This window comes from Phocoena sinus, chromosome 5 (genome assembly GCF_008692025.1).
Source record: "Phocoena sinus isolate mPhoSin1 chromosome 5, mPhoSin1.pri, whole genome shotgun sequence".
NCBI classification, from domain to species: domain Eukaryota; kingdom Metazoa; phylum Chordata; class Mammalia; order Artiodactyla; family Phocoenidae; genus Phocoena; species Phocoena sinus.
Window position 1 is genome coordinate 22,584,426 of NC_045767.1, and position 21,435 is coordinate 22,605,860.

A 21,435-nucleotide genomic window follows, 5' to 3' on the forward strand; every position below is an offset into this window, starting at 1 on the left:
ATCCATAGATGGATGAACGCATAAACAAAATGTGGAATATACGTACCATGCAATATTATTAAGCCTTAAAAAGGAAGGAAATTCTGACATATGCCACAACACGGATGAATGTTCAGGACGTTATGCTAAGAGAAATAAGCCAATCACATAAACGACAAATACTGTATGATTTTACTTTTATGAAGTACCTAGAGTAGTCCAATTCATAGAGACAGAAAGTAGAAATGTAGAAAGATGGTTCCCAGGGCTGGAGAGGGGGGGAAATGGTAAATGATTGTTTAAAGGGTACAAAGTTTCCGTTTCCGCAGGATAGAAAGAGTTCTAGAAATGGATGGTGGTGACGGTTGCACAACAACGTAAATGTGCTTGAAACCAGTGAACTGCACACTTAAAAATGGTTAAGATGGTGAATTATGTTCTGTGTATTTTACCACAGTTGAAAATAGTTTTTAAAAAGGATGAAAATGAGGGTCTGAATTTGGGTACTGGAGCAAGAAGGAGCCGCTGAGGGCTTCACAATTAACTAGGTGTGGATAGCAAGGGGCATGAACAATTCCACAGAGGAGATGAGGCGTCAAGCCCAGAGCATTCTGGAGGATCATACTTTCTGTAAGTTCCTTGTAGAATAGGCCAGCATAGTGGGAGAAATGTTGTCTTCACTTCTAAGATTTTGAGTGTAAGGTGCTGGCGGGACCTTGCTGTGGAGGTGTGCTGTGGTTGATGGGAATGCTGGTCGGGAGCTCAGAAGACCCACCATGCGGAGAGAATCTGAGGGGTCGCCTACAGAGAGGTGCTGGTTAAAAATGAGCAAATGAGATTCTGTGATGGAGCATGTGGTAAGGAAAGAGAAGAGGGTATCCTTTGGAGAAAGATAACAAAATGAAAAACAGAAGCAGCAGTCAGAAAAGTGGGAGAGGAAATGGCACCATGGTGCCTCGGCAGCTGAAAAAGGGAAAGTGGTCTGCCAGGCCGAAAATTGCAGAGAGAAGAGAGATTGAGGATGAGAGCCGGGTTTTATTTCAGATCACTGTAGTTTTCGGCCAGGAGATCTGTGAGCTTCAAGATGTCACGGTAAACCAGGTTATAGAGTTCATGCGTGCTGAGGTTGGCCGGACAAAGCCAGCTGGATTGAATGGGTAGAGTGATCAATTAAGGCAGCCAGGGATAAAGCCAGTACAGTTGTCTAGGTGCAGGATGACAGACTTCCAGGTGGTTAAGAGTGGGGATGGGGTAAAACATGTGAAAGAAGCATTTTGAAAGAATAAATCAGTGGGACTTGGTGATGGAAAGAAAAGGAATAGTTAAATCTAATTTCATGTTTTCAAGCCTTTGGGTTGACATGTAGTGATGTTATTGATAGAGATATTGGAAGAGAATGTTATTTATAGAGGAGTGATGTATTAGTTTTGCATACACAGAAAACAAGTTACGGTGAAGCATTCTGTAGAAACGTGTAGGTTGGAGATATCAAAAATATTCAGTGGGGAACTGGTGATGCTGCACTTAGGAGAGAATGTAAGAATGGTATGCCACATTTGGATTGGTCACAGGTTTTGGTTTAATTAGTGGAAACGATTGTTACTTTCATTCTATGTAAATCAGCATAAGTGTCTGTTATGAATTAGATTAGGTGGGAATCAGGAATGGTTTGCAATAAAAATCATTGCTCACGGGACTTCCCTGGTGGTGCAGTGGTTAAGAATCCGCCTGCCAGTGCAGGGGACACAGGTTCAAGCCCTGGTCCGGGAAGATCCCACATGCCATGAAGCAACTAAGCCCCTGCGCCACAACTACTGAGCCTGTGCTCTAGAGCCCGCAAGCCACAACTACTGAACCCGCGCACCTAGGGCCCGTGCTCTGCAACAAGAGAAGCCACTGCAATGAGAAGCCTGCGCACCACAACGAAGAGTAACCCGCACTGGCCACAACTAGAGAAAGCCCACGTGCGGCAACAAAGACCCAGCACAGCCAAAAATGAATAAATTAATTAATTGATTTTAAAAAATCATTGCTCATGTAGACAGCAACAGAGTTCTTATGTTTCTTCGTTGGTCTGATTTTGGATGTGGCAAAGCAATGAAGTTTTCAGGTTGATAATTTTCAAGTCCTACAATTTTTTTCCTTTTTTCAAATGAAAGACTTTTATTAGAGGAACGTTACATCTAGCCCTATAGTGGACATAGGGTGAATTAGTAACTTAATTTGGAGATAGTGTCATCTCATTTTATAATTGTAACAATTAAAATTTAATCTAGAATGTTTTTTTCATTTATCACAAAGATTAGCCTTAATTCTTTACTCTCTAGTGTGAGTCACTAAAGTTGTTTGCCTGTGGTTTATTTTCTAAATATCTTGTAAGATCCAACTGAAGAATTGCTTCCTAAGAGCTGTTTGAACACCAGCCAGTAAAGGGACCAAAAGCTACAAAACATTTATGTAGCAGCTGCCTTATGTTGTAGTGATTGTTTTAAACAGAGAAAAGGCCCAGTATTCAATTTTTTTTTACCATAAATATGTAAGGAACAGGTACATATTTAATAATACAGCACAATTTTTTAAGTATACAATTATATTTTAGTATTTAATTTCATATCTTTGAAGAGCTTATAAAGGAAGAGAGTTGAAAATGGTGATATCAAGTTAATGAAGTTTTACTTCAGTTTCAAAAACAAACACTAATTATAGTTTTGTACTATTTGGGGCCACAGTTTGCCAGGGTTCCAGACATATTTCTTCCCCTAAGGCAGAATGTTCTAAGCGAGGTTGCCACAAGACTGTACTCACCTTTGGGGAATTGTGGTAATAAGGTCTTCTGAGCCTTTCTCTGCTAGCTGTCATAATCCTGTCTAACTCAATAGTGGGACCCAGGTCATAGCCTGGAAAATAAACAGCTTTTATCTTTTTTACAGCATCAGAGACTGTTCCAGAAAATGATTTAATTCCACACGTTATATTAAATGAGATGTCTGATGACCTTAAAGAGTTTCTGGGGGTTTTAATTTGATTATGAAATGTATGTACATTATAATTATATGTGTGTGACTTGTTTGCTTTCTTGTAGAAGAATAAGCCTCCCAACCCACCAGCCTTTATCTTCATGATTGATGTTTCTTATAGTAACATTAAGAATGGACTTGTGAAGCTCATATGTGAAGAACTGAAGACTGTGCTGGAAAAACTTCCGAAGTAAGGGAACTGCCATTCTTTTTGTAACTCATACGATATTGCTGAATTAGTATATTGGCCAGAAAACAAGTGCTGAATGGCCCGTTGGTCTCTTTTGCTAATGGGGACATCGGATAATTGTTTATAATTTATAAACAATTATAAACAGCATCAAACCTTAAAAAATCAGAGTGATCTTTTGTACAAAGCAAAAGAAACACAACTGATAAGAAATAACGCCACGGTAAACAACATTCAAAAAATCCATTCTAGATTATAAGGAGAATCCCAGCAGTGTGGTGGAAAAGGCCTTGGAAGTCTGTTATTCACTTTTCAAAAACATTGATTTTCCAGCAGAAATGGGTAGGTTGCTGGGCGTGGTAGAGAGTTCTAAGGGATGCCAGGAAACTGAACTGTTGTCTCATGGCAGGCCCCGTGGCTTTTTGGCCAAATTCCCTTTTGCCCTTATAGTACCCTGTCTAACCCCTCTGCAGCTTTCCTGCCTCTATGTCCTGTAACTTAAGGGCATAGGGTACATCATTTGTCCTGCTGTTGCAGGGGGCAGCACATAAAAAGAAAGGTGGAAATGTATATTAGAAAACATGACTATGTTTTATCGTGTATAAACTAGTTGTTTAGGCTGGGAACTAGCTTCTAGTAAGGAGACTTGTGAGCAGGGAGAAAGCTTTCCTTTATGAGCAGATGACATGCTTAAGAAAATAAAAGAGGTTAGAAAAGATTGTCTGTCTGAAACCTAGTGTCTGCACCAGTCTCAGCATCTTCCACCCCTCCCTATGTTCTGAACATAAGCAACCTCTGTTCTGGACGGGGATGCTTTGAGGGGCGAGTTGTCCGCAGCCCCTAGGTCTCCTCAGGTCCTCGGGTGCCCACTCCTCTGTATTTGTCCCACACGTGGCTGGTGCTTGGGTTGCCTGTGAGGCTCAGTTGAGCGAACTCTGGACCTCCCAGGAGTAGTTTTGTTTGTATCCATGAAGCTGAAGTCATAATATTCTCAAGGATGGTTTGGAAAAGCAGTGGGGATGTTTAAAAAACATTGAGGTGATTTCAAACTGAATTCTACAATGAAGAATGAGCTGGGAGCAAGTTGAAGCTGGGGCAAAAGAAAGGCCTCTGACGCCTGCCGACTATTGTGACTATAGTTTCTGTGACCTCATTCTCAGGGACACTTGACAATTATGGACTTTCTGCCTAAAATGGCATATTTGATCACAGACCTCCCCCAGGGCTGCTTTAACACTACATCTGAATTTTGAACTTGAGTTGTATGAAAGCAAACTACTCTAATTTCTGGAAGTGCGCTCTCTCTCTCTCTCTCTCTCTTTTCAAGCTGGTTCAAATTAGCTTCTCATAACCTATTTTCATAGTCACTTCACCAACCCCTTGTTTCTTTTCAACACACTGATGATATGAAGCTTGTAACCTATTGATACAAGTTATGAAATCACACTGTTAGGTGTCATCATGACCTTTATATCCCATTGGAGCAGAAGTGTGGCTTTGGCAAGAGATGGCGAGTTGGGGGGGAGAATACTGCTGGCCATTCCCCGCCACTTTTCAAGTAACTCTCTTGAAAGTTCTTATTCAAACCAAAATACCTTCTCTTTCTTTATCTTTTAAAACAAATCTGTTTTTTCTTTTCTCCCCTGAAATTTATTTTGGGCTGCGTGTATGTATAACTTTATATTTTCGATGGTAAGATTGCCATCAATTTGATTTACTTCTGTGAACTAAAGCAGTGTTTTTAAAGCATAGTATATAAGTCTTGATTAATATCTAAGGTATGTTCATCTCTCAGCTAATCTTTTGAAAAGGGAAAGCCCATTCCTACTCTTTAACTTTGAATTTGCATCTTTGATATTGCCAGGTTGCCAGACTTTTCTGTCTGACTTCTCTGGAACAGGAAAGAAAAGATTTGAAGTGCTTCACTCGTTACTCAGATCAAACTCTCGGACTTTTTTCTGGTTGTTTGTTTTTAATGCTGCTGTAGCTAAGATGTTGAAAATGCTTGATTTTGGAATATTCTGGTTCTTCCAGTTACTAATATCTTCAGTGTTGCTCTGTCAGATTCATTCCATTATAATAATAGGGGCAAATGTTGAGGGAAGGGGTCATTGAAAAATGGAACAAAACATGGTCTTTATTAAGATATCCCTTATATAACTTTACAAAATTTGTGTAGAATCAAATGAAGGAGAGACTGAGGTTTTGTTTTCTCGTGGATATGATGTAACAGGGCAGCTATACTGTTGAAAAAGAACATTTTAGGATAGTTCTTTGTTTCTCAAATTTAAAAAGAGTTGTTCCAATGGAAACACTACTACTATTTTGTAATAATGTGAGATGTCCTGATTAGATGTTTATAAAAAATGTTAATTAGATTTTAAGTGAACCCTATGAATCCCAGGATACTCTTTTCCCATCACTAAAAATGTCCAAATCCAATGGGGAATAGCAATCCAGATTCTTCTCTTTAATTTTTCTTTTGTGTCTTTTGCCTTGGTTGACTCCAAATTAACTATTAAAAGGAATAAATCCCCTTCGTGATTTGCTGGGCATTTTTCACCCTATGTAGTAAAAGGTTTACTGGGAAATAGGAGCTTAACCAGTGGTGTGCTGGAAAACTGGCTCTCAAATAAATAAAGCCTTGATTTGTAGTGTTTGCTCATTCCTGTGGTATAAATACTTCCAGCTGGGCTGATTTTAAACTACCAAGGCGACATCACTCCACGGGAGCTGAGAAGGGATACAGACAAATCAGTTTATCAGTTTGGTTTCTAACTTGCCCTCTCAGACAGTGTCCCACATCATGACAGTCATCCTCAAGGAGACCTCTGTTCTTCTCCACGTTGTGCTTGACCCTCCAGGAGCAGAGGGTGTAAGCCTTGAGCCCTGCCCTTTATTGGTTTATTGTCAGGGATTCCTGAAATGTTAACTAAAAGGCACTTTCTACCAAGAGCCAAATGTGAATGAGTTGTAGAAATTTAGGAAGAGGAAATAACTTCTGGTTGGTAGCATCAGGGGAGGCTTCACAGAAGGAGGATTTGTGCTTGGCCTTGAAAAGTAAAATTCTAATAAATAGGGGGAAGGGGAACACGGATACAATATAGTATAGTCATTGGTTGCATAAAGTCATACAGTTTAGATTGTGGAGGGTGTGTGTGTGTGTGTGTGTGTGTGTGTGTGTGTGTGTGTGTGTGTGTTTCAAGTCTGTGTATGTGTAGCTACAAGGGATAAGGATTCCCATTTCTAAAAATTTTGCAAGAGTCCAAAATGTAAACATTTACCAAGGGATTTTGGGATTATGAGGATCTATTTAAACTGCCCGGCCATTTATCAAGGCCACAATGAAGAGCAAATGTCCTCAGTTAGCAAAGTAAGTAGAGAAGAACTAGAACAGAGTTTAAAGTGAATAGTTTGTCAGCCTGTACTCTGCTGAAACATCAAGGAAATTGGGAAGTCTTCGGTGGGAACTTCGGACACTTCCATTGTCCTTTCTCTTGTACTCAAGTAACTCTTTAGGCTATGTGCAAAATGTAGAAACTGAGCAAACTAGGTTCTTTTTCACAACAGTTGTCCCCGAAGCAGAATAAGTTTTACCGATGTCTAAGGGTCAAAGAAAATGGCTTTCATGTAGCCGCTGAGCACTATGTTATATCCACTGCTGAAAATGAGTAAGAATATCAGTGGTGTCGAGGTGTGTTTTTTTAGCAGGGGGTGTGGAAGGAGGGAGGGGGAGGAGAGACAGAATAAAAACGAGTCTAGACCACTCAATTCTGAATATACTCAGTATAGACTTTAACAGCAATATTCATGCCTTTGTACTCCTTTCAGGAAGATTAAGGCCTTGTCCTGGAATTCCTCAAAAAAATTTTTACTAAAAAAAAAAATTTTTTTTTTACGTTTTGTTACAGTTTTGGAGATTTTATTGCTTTTATTCTCTAGCCATGACCATCACAAATGGTTACCTAATAAGAATTACATTGATTACACTGTCAATTCGTATATGTGATTTATTTTAGTATTTACACTATATGTTTATATGGTATATAGCTTTCAAAATCTAGCCCATTTTCTGTTGAGAGTCTTGAGAATGTGTAAAAAAAAATCACACAGGAGGAGCAAGTCCTTTCTTGATAAAAATAGCTGTCCTGTTTGTAATCTGAATATGCCTTCTCTTGCTTCAGGTATGCCGTTTGTTACTCTGACCTTCTGGTGACTTCTGAGAGCTTTGTTTCTAAAGACTGTAGTAATCCTAGCCTGTTTGTGAGGGGGAAAAAAAGCACCTTGTAATTGCTATGGTTAGAATAAATAGTAGAAAATATGAGCACATGTTTTCATAATATCTATTTGGTTTTTTACCTAGATTTTTGAGAATTTTTTTTTAAATCAACTTGTTAGTTTTGTAGTATCTCCCATCCCCTACCACTGTGACTCAGTATTATCTATATCCTGTAAATGATAATTAAGACCAAACCTTTACACATGTCTTCTGTATATTTTATAGAATGTGTTCTTACTGAATTTCTCATAGAAGCCACTCTCTCAGGACTTCATGGAAGAACGTCAAACCCTTTTTTCCTCTCTCACAGGGAAGGTCAGGAAGAGACTTCCTCACTTCGAGTAGGTTTCATCACGTACAACAAAGTCCTCCATTTCTTTAACGTAAAGAGCACTTTGGCACGGCCCCAGATGATGGTAGTGACCGACGTCAGCGAGGTCTTTGTTCCTCTGTTGGATGGTTTCCTTGTCAGCTATCAAGAATCCCAATCTGTGATTCACAAGTAAGTATCGAGTGCTTTATAATTTAGATCCTAATCAGTTGTCTGTTTTTTAAAAATTAATCTTTATTGGGGTAGAGTTGGTTTACAACGGTGTGTTAGTTTCTGCCGTACAGCAGAGGGAATCAGTTATACGTATCCCTGTATCCACTCTCTTTTAGATTCTGTTCCCATGTAGGTCATTACAGAGCACTGAGTAGAGGTCCCTGTGCTATGCAGTAGGTCCTTATTAGCTATCTGTTTTATACATAGTAGTGTGTATGTGTCCATCCCAATCTCCAAGTTACCCCTCCCCACCTCTTTCTCCCCTTGGTAACCATAAGTTTGTTTTCTACATCTGTGACCATTTCTGTTTTGTAAATAGGTTCATTTGTACCATTTTTTTAGATTCCACATGCAAGTGATATCATATGATAATCTGTCTTTCTCTTTTTTAATGTTTTGATTCAATCACACATATTTTGTTTTGTCATTAGCAAGGGGGCTTTAACACATGGATTATAAAACTCTGTTATTTGTGTTAGTTCTGTCTCTTTTCATTGCAGACTGGTATCTAAAAGGAGGAATTTTTTTAGTACACATACTCAGCCCTACCAGTCCCTTCTCTTTGCTGGAAGGCAATGCAAGGGAGTTATTTCCTGAGTGTGCATGAGAGTACTTGGTGATGATATAGCCACTGTTCCATAATCTATAGCCTAAGAGATCAGAAATGTAGTAAGTAGAAAAAAAATCTATAGAGTGTGATTTTGTAAATGTTCCAACCAAATCATAAATTTTGGTGCCAAATCATGCCAGGATATCATTCCTTGAGGAATAACCTCTGAAAGTCACCCACAGGTGTTCAGTGTAAAAAAAACACCATATGTACTTAGGCCTGAAGTGTTCATGATTTATTTCCTGATGTTTATTACAAATATGCTAAATATTTAAAACCTTTTGCTCATTCATTTCTTGCAGTTTATTGGACCAGATTCCAGAGATGTTTGCAGACTCTAATGAAAATGAGACCGTCTTTGCTCCTGTCATCCAGGCTGGCATGGAAGCACTAAAGGTGAGAAGAAGGCCCTTTTAGTTACTAGTAAATAAATTTTAAAAACACACACACACACAGGAATTTTCATCCATGAAAGATGATACAGCCTTCATTAAAACACGCAGGTTGCTGGAGGCTGTTCAAACTTCCCTACAAATCTCAGGAGGAAACGGCCCAAACCACAGCTTGCTCCCAGCGTTTACATTCCAGCACTGTTAGCATCTGAACACCTGATTTTGTCGGGGTTTCCCGTTTAGCTCCTCCTTTTGGCTTCTATGTGAACTTTATATGATCTATTTTTAAATTATTTCAACAATATCTGAACTACCAGATATGAAAAGAAAAATCTCCATCTCTCTCCTTCCTTGGGATTTTCAAACATGCAAGGGCAAGGTCGTCACATTCAGTGACAGAAGTGAATGCTGCCTGGGGCCTTGCTGAATGCCAGAAGCAGAGTGGGGTTGGCTGACTCTCTGGTTGGGAAGCTGAGCCCAAGGGACTCTGGTCGTTTTCATAGTAATAAAGACATTAATCTGAGGAAGGCAGAACGGTTGGGAAGTGCTTACTCTTAATCATTATTACCTTAGCACAAGAGTCAAACCACTTTGGCCCAGACAGCTAGTTCCTAAAATTGATTTTTAAATTTTATTATTAAAGTTACATTTGAATTATTTTTTAAGATAAAATGGCTAGCAGTAGTAACAAACAGCAACAACACCCCTACAGAATTAAGTTTATGAAATACTTACACATAAGTTTTATGACCAAACGTTATAGTCTGGGTCCAGCACAGTGATTCTTGCCTGGGTTCTTTGGTGTTCAGAGTATTCACTTATGGGATCAAAGACTCGTAGATATCCCTCAAAAAGCCTCAATACAAGTTAATTTAACATAAAATTAAAGATAAATTTTACATCAGAAAGCGATTTGGAGATGTTAAGTTTCATCCCGTGGAAGCCAGCAGTGATCATTGTTTGGACTACAGAAAGACTTGGGAATTCCTATTTTATTCCACATTGCTAAAGACTAATATCTTCTGTTTCAATTTGAAAGAGTTTTGCAATTGTTGTTGTTCTCTCCTCCAATAAGGTGTCTAGAAATTCATATGTAAGTTTCCTGATACGTGGTAAGTTATACATGATGCTACAAGTCTTTCTACTCTGAGAAGTTAGTACTGGGAGTAACATTGTATTCACGTGCTCATGCCTGAAAGATGAGTGGATATTCATAAGCCAATAAATCATTAGTTAAGACAGTAGAGTGGAAAGAAGAGTGCGGCACGGCTCTTCTTTAGTTGCTAGTAAATAAATTTTAAAGAAGACAGGCACATGCGTGCACGCACACACACACACACACACACACACAGAGGAAGCTTCATCCATGAAAGAATATACAGGCTTCATTAAAACACGCATCCAGAATCCCAGCTCAAACGAATATATCGTTTCTAAAAGGGAGCAAATACTGTCTTGTCACAATGGGTTCCACACTGGCAGTCCACAAGAGGTCTAGAGGCTGCTTAGCAGCCTTGAAAGAAAAAATATATAAAGCACCTTGTGTACATGCATTCCACGTATCTAAAATGTGATATTATGATACATGACTGAAAACCACTGTGTTCTTATTAAGCATGATGTACTTCGAGGTTGCTCAGTACCATAACTGCGCTCTCAGTGTTCTCAGCTGCCTGTCGTTTGCCAGAGGCCAGTGCATTTCAGTCAATCTACTTTCATGTCTTTTGCATGTTATTTTTTGTTATACTTGCAATTTTTAATGTTAGAGTAGCATGTACTTTTACACGGAAGTTTAAAGATGAGAAGAAACTAATATCTAAATATAATCAGAATAACTTTACAAATATCAAAGTAAATAAGTAGCATTATTCTTACAAAGTAGAATGAACTCCCTTTAGAGAAGGTAAAGAACTTTTTTTCTTTTATAAATTTATTTATTTATTTTTGGCTGCGTTGGGTCCTTGTTGCTGCGCGCGGGCTTTCTCTAGTTGCGGATAGCGGGGGCTACTCTTTATTGCAGTGTGCAGGCTTCTCATTGCGGTGGCTTCTCTTGTTGTGGAGCACGGGCTCTAGGTGTGCGGGCTTCAGTAGTTGTGTTACACGTGTTCAGTAGTTGTGGCTCGCAGGCTCTAGAGTGCAGGCTCAGTAGTTGTGGCGCACGGGCTTAGTTGCTCCGCGGCATGTGGGATCTTCCCAGACCAGGGCTCAAACCCGTGTCCCCTGCATTGGCAGGCGGATTCTTAACCACTGCGCCACCAGGGAAGTCCCAAGAACTGTCTTTATATGAAGGTAAGAAGCTACCTTTATAAAATGACACTGTTGGACATAATGTTAGTGGTGCTTACTGCCCTGTGCCTGCTGGCAGATCGCTCTCCCAGCCCGTCTTCACACAGACTCCACGGCTGCAGAAGACCGGGAAGGCAGGCATGCCCCAAGTCGTGGAGTCACGTATTAAAGGGCGGGTACTTTTTTCAAATGCAGATCTCTGGCCCCACTTCCAGAGATCCTGCCTGATTCATTATCTCCCCAGCTTGCTCTGCTGATTATCCATATTTGGGAACCACCAGCATAAAGAATTGTTATTCATTCTGCCATCTCTTGGAATATCCTTACATTAAGTTAACTCACGAGAAGATGGCATACCTGACCCGTACAACTTCACATTACACTTGCGCTAAGAACGCTTGTGTTTAACTATGATTTAATGTCTTGCCCTAAGCTGTTAATTAATGGTTAAATTAAGAAAGAGCACTATGAAGAAAGTTCTTTCTTGTGTAGAACATTAACTGGAGACCTTATTGCATGATTCAATCTCTTACATGTAGAAAGATTCGCTAGCTGGTTTCCTAGAGTCGGTTGCTATAAGCAGTCTAACGCATAATGTTTCTTTTAGCTTTAACTACTAAGATACTACTTAGGGTAGATATTCTAATATAACGATTTCTTTTCCCTGACCTTCTTAGTGATTTCCAGTTTTTTACATTTGCCTTAGCATTTCTATTATATATGTACCTTTAATCATCTGTTTCCTCAAAACTTTTTTGTATAAATAGACCATTGCCATAAATAACCTTAATGAAAAAGGTTTCTTCTGCATCTTCCAAGAAGATTCTGGGTGATTATAATTCGTTGTATAAGAGCAGACACTGCTGTAGTACAATTCGATACTTTCTCCCTCGTAGCAACTTTATCAGGTTTGGATGAAGGAAAAAAAATTCGAAGTAAGATAAAAGTGTGTGTGTGTGTGTAAATGTCTGATGTGTGTAAATGTCTGATGTGTGTATGATAGCTTAGCTGCCTGTGACCGTCACATCATCTCATCATCTTTTCAGGTCCCGTGTGGCTAAAAATCAGTAAGACTTAAATTTGTATAACGTATACAGGGTACTAAAATTCTTGCCTGAAGTCATTATTAGGTAAGAGCTAACATTTTTGAGAATTTGCAGGGTAATATCTAAATATTGAAGAGACCACATCATTCATTCACTTATTCTTTCAATCAACAAAGATTGATTAAATGCCTGTGTTTTGTTAAGACAATGTAAGGACTACTGTCCCTGCTTCTAAGTTGCTCATAGTGTAGAAGAGATGTAACTCTGTAATACCATGTGTGATGTTCATTGCTTATGTTCGCAAAAAATAAAGGGGGTGGGGGAGGAGAGCAACGAGTAACTTTGGGAAGTCCGGGACCGCAGCAGGTTAGCCGAGTAGCTCAGGGTGTTCTGCACGAGAGGCCGGAGCTGAGAGTCTCATTCTCTGTGGAGGGGAGGAGAAACTGAGAGAGCATCAGAGTGCATTGTTTCTCATTTGTGTCCAAGTGGAGACATTTTAGAACTGGACTCCCCCATTTGAATTATAGCTCTACTTTCTATCAGCGAGATGCCAAGTAAAATCTATATATAATTAGCTGTAATAAACTTTTTGGAGCAGAGAAAGAGAGTAGACAAAAACTAACATAAAACATGTGCTAATTTGTCACAAAGATAAAGAGGGACTGTTTGGTAACTTCTGATGCATACTTTCTCAAAAGCCCTTGAACTATCCAACTAAAGGTTTCCATTCCCTATTTTCTGTTGTACATGCTTCCGTGTCCGCAGCCTCTTGTACTCTTAGTGTCTTTTTTTCCATATAGTCTTCCAAAATCTGCATCTCTTTCAAAATCTGACACTCATAACTCAACTATATGTGAATTTCTGGCATTGTCTTTTAAGTTGGCCTCAGAACAGTTTTCTGAGTTAGCTCTTACTTCCCCCATAAAACTAGATGAATAGAGTTTGGCAAAATGTTGGAGGGAAATGGCCTTTAGTGGTTATGCTTCAAATATATCATTAGGTGGGGGGAATTTATCTTTCAGTTGTCTTAATATATGCTTAAATTTGGTTTCAAGATGATACATCACAACATTCCTTCCACAAAAATTTATGGAGCATCTATAGAGCGAAAGGCACCAGACCCTGGGCAGGGGGCTTGGAGAAACACATTGTAGAAAAATCAAGGTCCTTCCTTTTTCATGGAGCCTGTGATCCATGGAAGACAGTAGAATACCTAAAGTTGTAACACAGTGTCATTAATTCTAGAAAAGTCTTATTTACAAAGCAGAGTAGGGACATAGAGGTAGAGGCAACCAGCTCTGCTGAGGGGGATTAATAACACATCTCTCAGAGGAAAGGACCTCGGAGCTGAATTTCGAACTATGGGTTCTCCAGGCCAGCCTTTCTCAACCTGTTTCCACCATAATAAGAATGACGTCATTCATCTAACCCTACACGATGCACGTATGTGGGCACAATCAGATTTTGGTAAAAACATAAATTTTGTAGGGATTATAAAGGATATAATGCCATAGGAGCTCTTTCTTTTATTGCTACTCATAAAAGATTTTATAAGGATGTGATTAATGAAATAATAAATCTGAAATTAATAGCCATTATATAAGGAAAAAAGATAAATATGGCTTCTTTATTTTTTTCAATATTGTACTTTTTTTTTTTCCTTCAGAGTTTTACTCCATAGGTAATATTGACTAGGCAATCATGTATGTGTAATTATGATTAACACCATGTCCTGGGCCATTGAATTCTCTCAACAATATTTTGTAGTTACTGTGTTTCCTGTGTCATATAATTAGGTAGCTGAGGCTTAGAGAAGTTAAATATTTTGCCCAGTGTCACTTAGCTGATAAAATGGCTGGGATTCTAACCCATGCAGTTAGGAACTAGGACCCATGCTTTTAACTACTGTGGTATAAAGTTACCGTGCATCTGTGAGTACAGAAGATCTAGATGATAGAAGAATTTTTTATTTTTTTGCGGTACGCGGGCCTCTCACTGTTGTGGCCTCTCCCGTTGCGGAGCACAGGCTCCGGACGCTCAGGCTCAGCGGCTATGGCTCACGGGCCCAGCTGCTCCGCGGCATGTGGGATCTTCCCGGACCCGGGCACGAACCCGTGTCCCCTGCATCGGCAGGCGGACTCTCAACCACTGCGCCACCAGGGAAGCCCGATAGAAGAGTTTTTGACAATGAATTCTTTAGGGGAATTGGGCAGGCGAGGCATGAAAAGTCAGGGAAAAGATAGACTTTTAAGAAAAGTTTTATACCTTTTCTGCTACTTGGATTAAAATTAAAAGTACTTTTATAAAAGTGATAGAAATGAAAAAAATTTAGTCATAGAATTGCAAAGTATTTAACGTGTTATTATCAGTATTACTGGAAATTCTACTTGGATTTGGTCATTGGAACTACTGTCTTTGTTGGCCAAAGTGTTGAAAACATCTTTCTCCTATGTGGTGTGTATACACATGGAGGGTCAGTCACTGTCCGTGCTCTTCATTCAGCCTTGCCTTCCTTCTTATTAATGCTGTTATGTATCAGTAATTTGCGGTAAAAGACTTGGGCAACAATAAAGTCACTGCTCACTACTGGCCACACAGCAAAGACAAGATGGGGCATGGGTCACACACCCTCCCCAGGGTGTCAGCTGGGACCCAGTCCACAAAGCATATCACAGTGTCACTCGATGAGACACATTAAGAAAGGGCTAGCCTTGAATTCTCTTCATTTGTTTTTTAAGGAACTTACTCACAAACCCAAGTACCTTATTAGTAGTAGCAAATGACTTCACATCTTGCAGCTGACCCAGGCACACAAGTGTGCAAACAACAGCTCCAGGCCAAGGAAAAGGCAAGATGGATTCCAGGCAGAGGGAACAAATACGGAGGTGTGTAAAGCACGTGGTGTGTTCCAGGAAAGCAAGAAGGTTGTGTGGCTGCAACTTCAGTGCAGGGGATGGTCAGGGGCGAGATTAGACTGGAAAGACAGATTCAGACGAAACTCCAAAGGGCCTCAAAACTGTTGTTCACAGGCTGTGTGACCTCGCCAGATTGGATGAGCCTCAGTTTTCCTATCCTTAACATGCAGACAATACTACCTTTGTCACCAGGTTGTATTACATAAGAAATGTGCGCGAAGGGTCTGGTGCAGAGCTGCACACGGCGAACGAACGAACGTTGGTAGCAACACATCTCACTGTTTCCCGGCCTTCCTGCTCCCACCAGATAAAGGAATGTGGACTTTATCCTGTAATGGAAAGCCTTCAGGAGTCTTGAGGAGAAAAGTCACCTATGTGATCAGAACAGTTGCCTTGAAATTATTTCAAGGCAACAGTGTGCCTGGATGGTTTGGAGAGAGGCAAGATGGGAGAGGAGCAATATACTGAATCATTTAATTTCAGTAAATTTTCCTTGTACGTTACTTCTTAGCTCCCTAAATAAGATTTTTAATATTTTTAATGCTGATTTGACTTTCAGTGGAGCCTCCCTGGGCTTTTTGTTGCTTCCCAGGGACTACAGATAGTGTGATGTTGATCCCGCGTTTTTTCCTTTTGTCATCTTGCCTGATAGCCGATTCCTTTTGTCTGCTGTTGCCACACCGCCGCTGCATTCTTGTCCATTCTTCCTTGAAGTACCCCTTCAGGTTTAATCTGTTTACTAATGATTTCAAAGAAGAGCTTGTATTACATCATGATCCTGGGAATCCTATCATCAGAGGATTTACCTGGTCCTGAAAGACTACTGTTGGCTAAATGAGAAAGTATTTTTACCTGGACACATCATTTTAATAGGTGTTTAAAGCATCATGGTATAGAGACCTACATTTATACATTGACTCTTTGGGGAATTCCCTGGTGGTCCAGTGGTTAGGACCTGGTGCTTTCACTGCTGTGGGCCCAGGTGCGATTCCCTGATCAGGGAACGAAGATCCTGCAAGCCGCACAGTGTGGCCCCCCCCCCAAAAAAATTGGCCCCTTCGTTTATAACTTGTGTGACTTTAGGCAAATCACTTAGCCTCCCTGAGCCTCAGTTTCCCAATCTGTAGAAGACACAAGGTTACTGTGAGTCTTAATGAGATGTATACAGTGCTTGGCTCCTAGAAAGTACTTAGATTTTACTTTCCTGAGTCCCTTAAAATAAAACTTCCCACCCAAGACTCTTTTTTTTCCCCCCCCAGGCAGCTGACTGTCCCGGGAAGCTGTTCATCTTCCATTCCTCCTTGCCAACTGCAGAAGCACCAGGGAAGCTCAAAAACAGAGATGACAAAAAACTGATTAATACGGACAAAGAGAAGGTATTTGTAAACAGTTGCCCTTTGAAGTCCGTATGTCAGTTCTTAAGATGGAATAAAGGGAGAGGGAGCGTGTGCTTTGTATAGGAAAAGGGGAGAAGCTACATGTAATGTATAAGTCCAGGACATTGTATTTTGTAGGAAAATTTTGAATTGTAAATAATTTAGGAAATTGTATATTCCTAGAAAAACTGATGTCTGAAATAAGGTCTCAGACTTTTTTCATGTATAATCTGTGTAGGAGACTGAGTAATAAGACTACTAGGGGAATGGAAGAAATGGGGGGAAATGCAGAAAGAAGATCAAGGTAGAGGGCGAATGCAGTGGACGGTCCCGTATGACAGCACTCCCGAGGCATGAAGTAGACGTGCCTGGGGCTCAAAATATGCTTAAAGGCTCAGACCCTCTCTGGCAGTGTAGCCGTGGGGACAAGTCGGGGGAAAGGATAAACCATGAGGTAAGCATCCAGCCGCGGCCACGTGACACCAACCAAGTTGCCTCACCTCGGTCTGTCAAAGGGAGGACTAAACATCAGCTTCCTTAGAGCTGTCGAAAGATCAGATAACATTGCGCACATATGTGTATTAAACACGGCGCACGCCTGGCGCACAGGGTGCTCGACACATGGCCTCTGCACTGATGATTATCACGGCTCACTTCTTCTGCACTTAACTAGGAAAAATAATTCATTTAAAAAACTTCAGTGAGGGGCTTCCCTGGTGGCGCAGTGGTTGAGAGTCCGCCTGCCGATGCAGGGGACACAGGTTTGTGCCCCGGTCCGGGAAGATCCCACATGCCGCGGAGCGGCTGGGCCCGTGAGCCATGGCCGCTGAGCCTGCGCATCCGGAGCCCGTGCTCCGCAACGCGAGAGGCAACAGTGAGAGGACCGTGTACCGCAAAATAAAAAAACAAAAACGACAACTTCAGTGAGAATTCAATAGAAATTAAAAACAGAAACCAGAAACATTACGTGGTTTTTCTTTTTTCCCTTTGTGTATCTTTTTCTTCAGATCCTTTTCCAGCCCCAGACAAATGTCTACGACCCTCTAGCCAAGGACTGCGTGGCTCACGGCTGCTGCGTGACGCTCTTCCTCTTCCCCAGTCAGTACGTGGACGTGGCCTCCTTGGGTCTCGTGCCTCAGCTCACGGGAGGAACCCTCTATAAGTACAACAATTTCCAGGTAAAGGCCAGCAATTTGTTTGCCTCGGTTTTCCACTGCTGGTTTACTTTTGGTGCTTAGATCTGTGAGAAAGCTGTGCCCCCTTGTGGGCAGCCGACAAATGTAAATTCTAGGTCCGATGGAAAAGGATGGACAGATGGTTAGGAATTGCTTGCCTGCTCCCTAGGGTATGGCCACAGATTGACTCATTCAGCCTCAGAGTTGAATGTCAATGTTAAGCTTCCATGTTGGGGGGAAATATATTTAATATAAAATCTTGGTATTTTATATTAAATATATTTAAGGTATTGTTTTTAAAGTGACTATATATTTGTTTTAAAGTGTTATGATATGGGGCGGGTCAGTTCATGATACTCCCCCCGCCCCCTCCAAGCCTGAACTGAGAGACAGAGTCAAGAGACGATTAGAACGCCAGCCCTGGAACGGACCTAGGTCTGTGGACAAGTGGGCTTGCTAGCGCTTTCCCCAGTGAGACAAACTTTACACGAGGCGGCACAGACAAAAGCGTCTTCTGCGGACTCCTGCCTCCTGCTACTGTACTGAGGGCCAGGAAGCGTGTGCTTCCTGCAGGCAGGCTGCTTCCCCAAAAAGAAGATGTGGAAGAGGCCAAGCTACACCTGCCCAGTTCCTTTTCCCAAGCTTAGAAATTGGATAAGTCACCTGTCCTCCCCTGAGGAGAAGAGGTTGGGGGGCGCCTCTAAGTTATGTACCTCCAGAGGGAAACGTGGAGGGGGAACGAGTGTTCCCCCAACATAAATGACAGTGTTCATCATCTAGTTGTATTTTGATGAAAGCAGTTATTTTTCATTGCCTAGCTACATACGTATTTATATTAGGAACTAGATGAGGGATTTGATAAGACCAAAGATTATAAATGAAATGACACTGAAAAAGCTTTCAGAACCCTTTCTGAGATTTCTGGATAAAGTAGGTTTTAATCAAGATTTGTTTAAAAAAGAATTGTTATTTTAAGTATTTTGCTGCCACCTGGTGGGCATGATCATACTTTATTTTTTTAGGTGCACTTGGACAGCCAACAATTTTTGAATGACCTCAGAAATGATATTGAGAAGAAAATAGGATTTGATGCTATTATGAGGGTTCGTACCAGCACAGGTACTTCTCGTTTTTATTATTTTTCAGGTCTCTGTTGTATAATTGTTTCCTCTTCAAGCTCATTGACAGGCCAACAAAGTAAATAACAGTAAAATAAGGAGAACCAAAATTTCCCTTTTCCCTCATCCTTAGGTTTCAGAGCCACTGACTTCTTTGGTGGCATCTATATGAACAACACCACCGATGTAGAGATGGCAGCCATTGACTGTGACAAGGCAGTGACTGTGGAGTTCAAGCATGATGACAAACTCAGTGAAGACAGTGGAGCCTTAATCCAGGTGATCTAAAATGTCTTCCCATCTTTTGCTTTGTAGTTTGTTACTGACAGTGATCAGTGGGGGAGACTCCAGGGCCATCAACTATGTTAGTCTCTCCATAAAGAAATTCAACTCCATTTCTCCAAACGCAGAAGTCACTAGATTAGAGCACTCTGTGGTATATTCTCCATACTGATTCACATATGCTATTTATGTGAAGTAACCATTATGTATGTCTTTGCATGAGAGCCCCGCAGACTTGAGGTCAGAATGACAGGCATCAGTACCCACTCACTCACTGGTTTGCTGCATTCCTGACTGCCGTGTGCGGGACACCATTGCTGAGACGTGTTGTAACAGAAGCAAGTAACGATAGGATTTGGCTTTGTAGCAAATAAGATTAACTAGAAGCCATGGAGACTTTGAATTAAAACAGGAGAGATTCTAATGGTCATAGTTTTCAGACACGAGCGTCACCCTCAAAGAAAGGAGAGAGTCTGGCATCAAGTTGAGGAAAAACTGTTTATTTTAAAATCACACCTATTTGGGGAAATGGTGACTTGTTTGCATTTTTGCAATGTATGCATATATTATTAGTATAAAACCTAAGTACCTCACCAAAGCTAGTTGTCCATTTTTAATCGAAGTGAGCCTTGAGGAGGACTATGAGAACATGAAGGTATTATTTCTGGACCTGGATCCCTGGTAATAAAATCTGAGCTAGGAAATGTAGACTAGTTGTGGAAATGCACAGTTATTTGCACGTGAATAGCCCCATTAAGTTTAAACCAGTGAAATGCTACATGAGAACCCAGTGTATGACTGGTCATTATTCCTCCCTTATGTGTTGTTGTTCAGTCTTTAGCAATAATAGAAAAAACCCTGTAGGAAAGTTCAGAGGTCTTTTGGCTGTACACACTGTTCTGTAAATGTAAATGTCAGGCTAGCTTGGGTGAATATGTTAACCAGAAAAACATGTGCCCTCCATGTTGCCTCTGCAGTGTGCCGTGCTTTACACGACTGTCAGCGGGCAGAGAAGACTTCGGATTCACAATCTGGGCTTGAACTGCAGCTCCCAGCTGGCTGATCTCTATAAGAGCTGCGAGACTGATGCCCTTATCAACTTCTTTGCCAAGTCAGGTAACACTTTGCTAATTCTGGGGTGCAGTGTACCTTGCCTGGTAGTGCAGGCAGGCCTCGTTGGTTAATCGAGTTAGTAGCTGACAGGTCCTGCAGTTGTGCAGCCTTTCGGTGGGTAAATTCAGAATTTGTAAAAGCAAAGGGTGACGGAGAATAATCAGCATTTCTAACTCTAGACTAATAAGGAGAGCAGTGAGTCAGGCCCGTGCTATCCAGTTTTGTTTAAAGTTTCTTTCCCAGGGGGACTGAGTTGAAATTGAGGAAGGTGATAACTTAGACTCATTATGGTATGAGTGTGTGCCCTCTAGGACACGAGGATAATAGAAGATGGTCCCTCATGTGAGACTGAATTTGCTTATCCATACCAAGATAATTCGGAAGTGGTAGGGGCCTGAGGTGGAGTTTTCTGGCTTCTTCTCCCCTCCCTGCTCCAAACCCCAATTGAAAGGCTACACTAAGGTTTAGAAGAGCGAGCAGTCCAGCCCATAAGAATTCAGAACATCAGAAGGTAGTAAACTGGTCTTTCTTTTCTGTGTGTGTGCAGAGTTCTCTTTCTAATATTCTGAGGAAAATTCTGGACCAATTACCTGCCTATTGTTGTAGGTAGGCTATTCTTCATTTGCTAAATTATAATTAGTCAAGAGGAGAGCATTAACACATGGCGTGAACATTTTTAAATGCTGTTATCCCTTGCTGAGTGGTGTGAAGAGCAATTTTTTTATTATTACTTGAAGGGATCTATTTCTGAGCTAAACCTTTGATGCCCTTTTCATTGTTTTGTGCAAGTAGCTTTTAAAGCAGTTCTACACCAGCCCTTGAAGGTCATCAGGGAAATTCTGGTTAATCAGACCGCCCACATGTTGGCCTGTTACCGGAAGAATTGTGCTAGTCCGTCTGCAGCCAGCCAGGTAAGTTACCTGCTGTCCTCAGGTGCTGAAGTGTTACAAACACCTACTTGTTCATTCAGCGTTCTGCTAGTAAAGGCTTATGATGTTCCAGGCACTTAGATGCTGTATAGTAAACCATACAGCCAAGATTGACAATGCCATTTTGGGGGGACTGTGGTTTATTTATAGCAACATTAAAATGCTTAGTGGCTTTACAAGATGC

General features: G+C 40.9%; 1 protein-coding gene across 6 annotated transcripts in view; it reads left to right on the plus strand.

Moving 5' to 3' along the window:
- Positions 1-21,435, plus strand: part of SEC24D (SEC24 homolog D, COPII coat complex component) — a 111,611-nt gene that overhangs the window by 77,275 nt on the left and 12,901 nt on the right. For 5 of the 6 annotated variants that reach the window (XM_032633434.1, XM_032633437.1, XM_032633435.1 and 2 more), the window contains 9 exons: positions 3,062-3,186; positions 7,776-7,967; positions 8,922-9,015; positions 16,518-16,634; positions 17,642-17,812; positions 18,832-18,928; positions 19,061-19,206; positions 20,187-20,325; positions 21,115-21,233. In XM_032633434.1, the coding sequence (XP_032489325.1) occupies positions 3,062-3,186; positions 7,776-7,967; positions 8,922-9,015; positions 16,518-16,634; positions 17,642-17,812; positions 18,832-18,928; positions 19,061-19,206; positions 20,187-20,325; positions 21,115-21,233 (1,200 nt within the window). The remainder of the gene's footprint in view (positions 1-3,061; positions 3,187-7,775; positions 7,968-8,921; positions 9,016-16,517; positions 16,635-17,641; positions 17,813-18,831; positions 18,929-19,060; positions 19,207-20,186; positions 20,326-21,114; positions 21,234-21,435) is intronic. The other variant, XM_032633438.1, reaches the window with a different exon arrangement.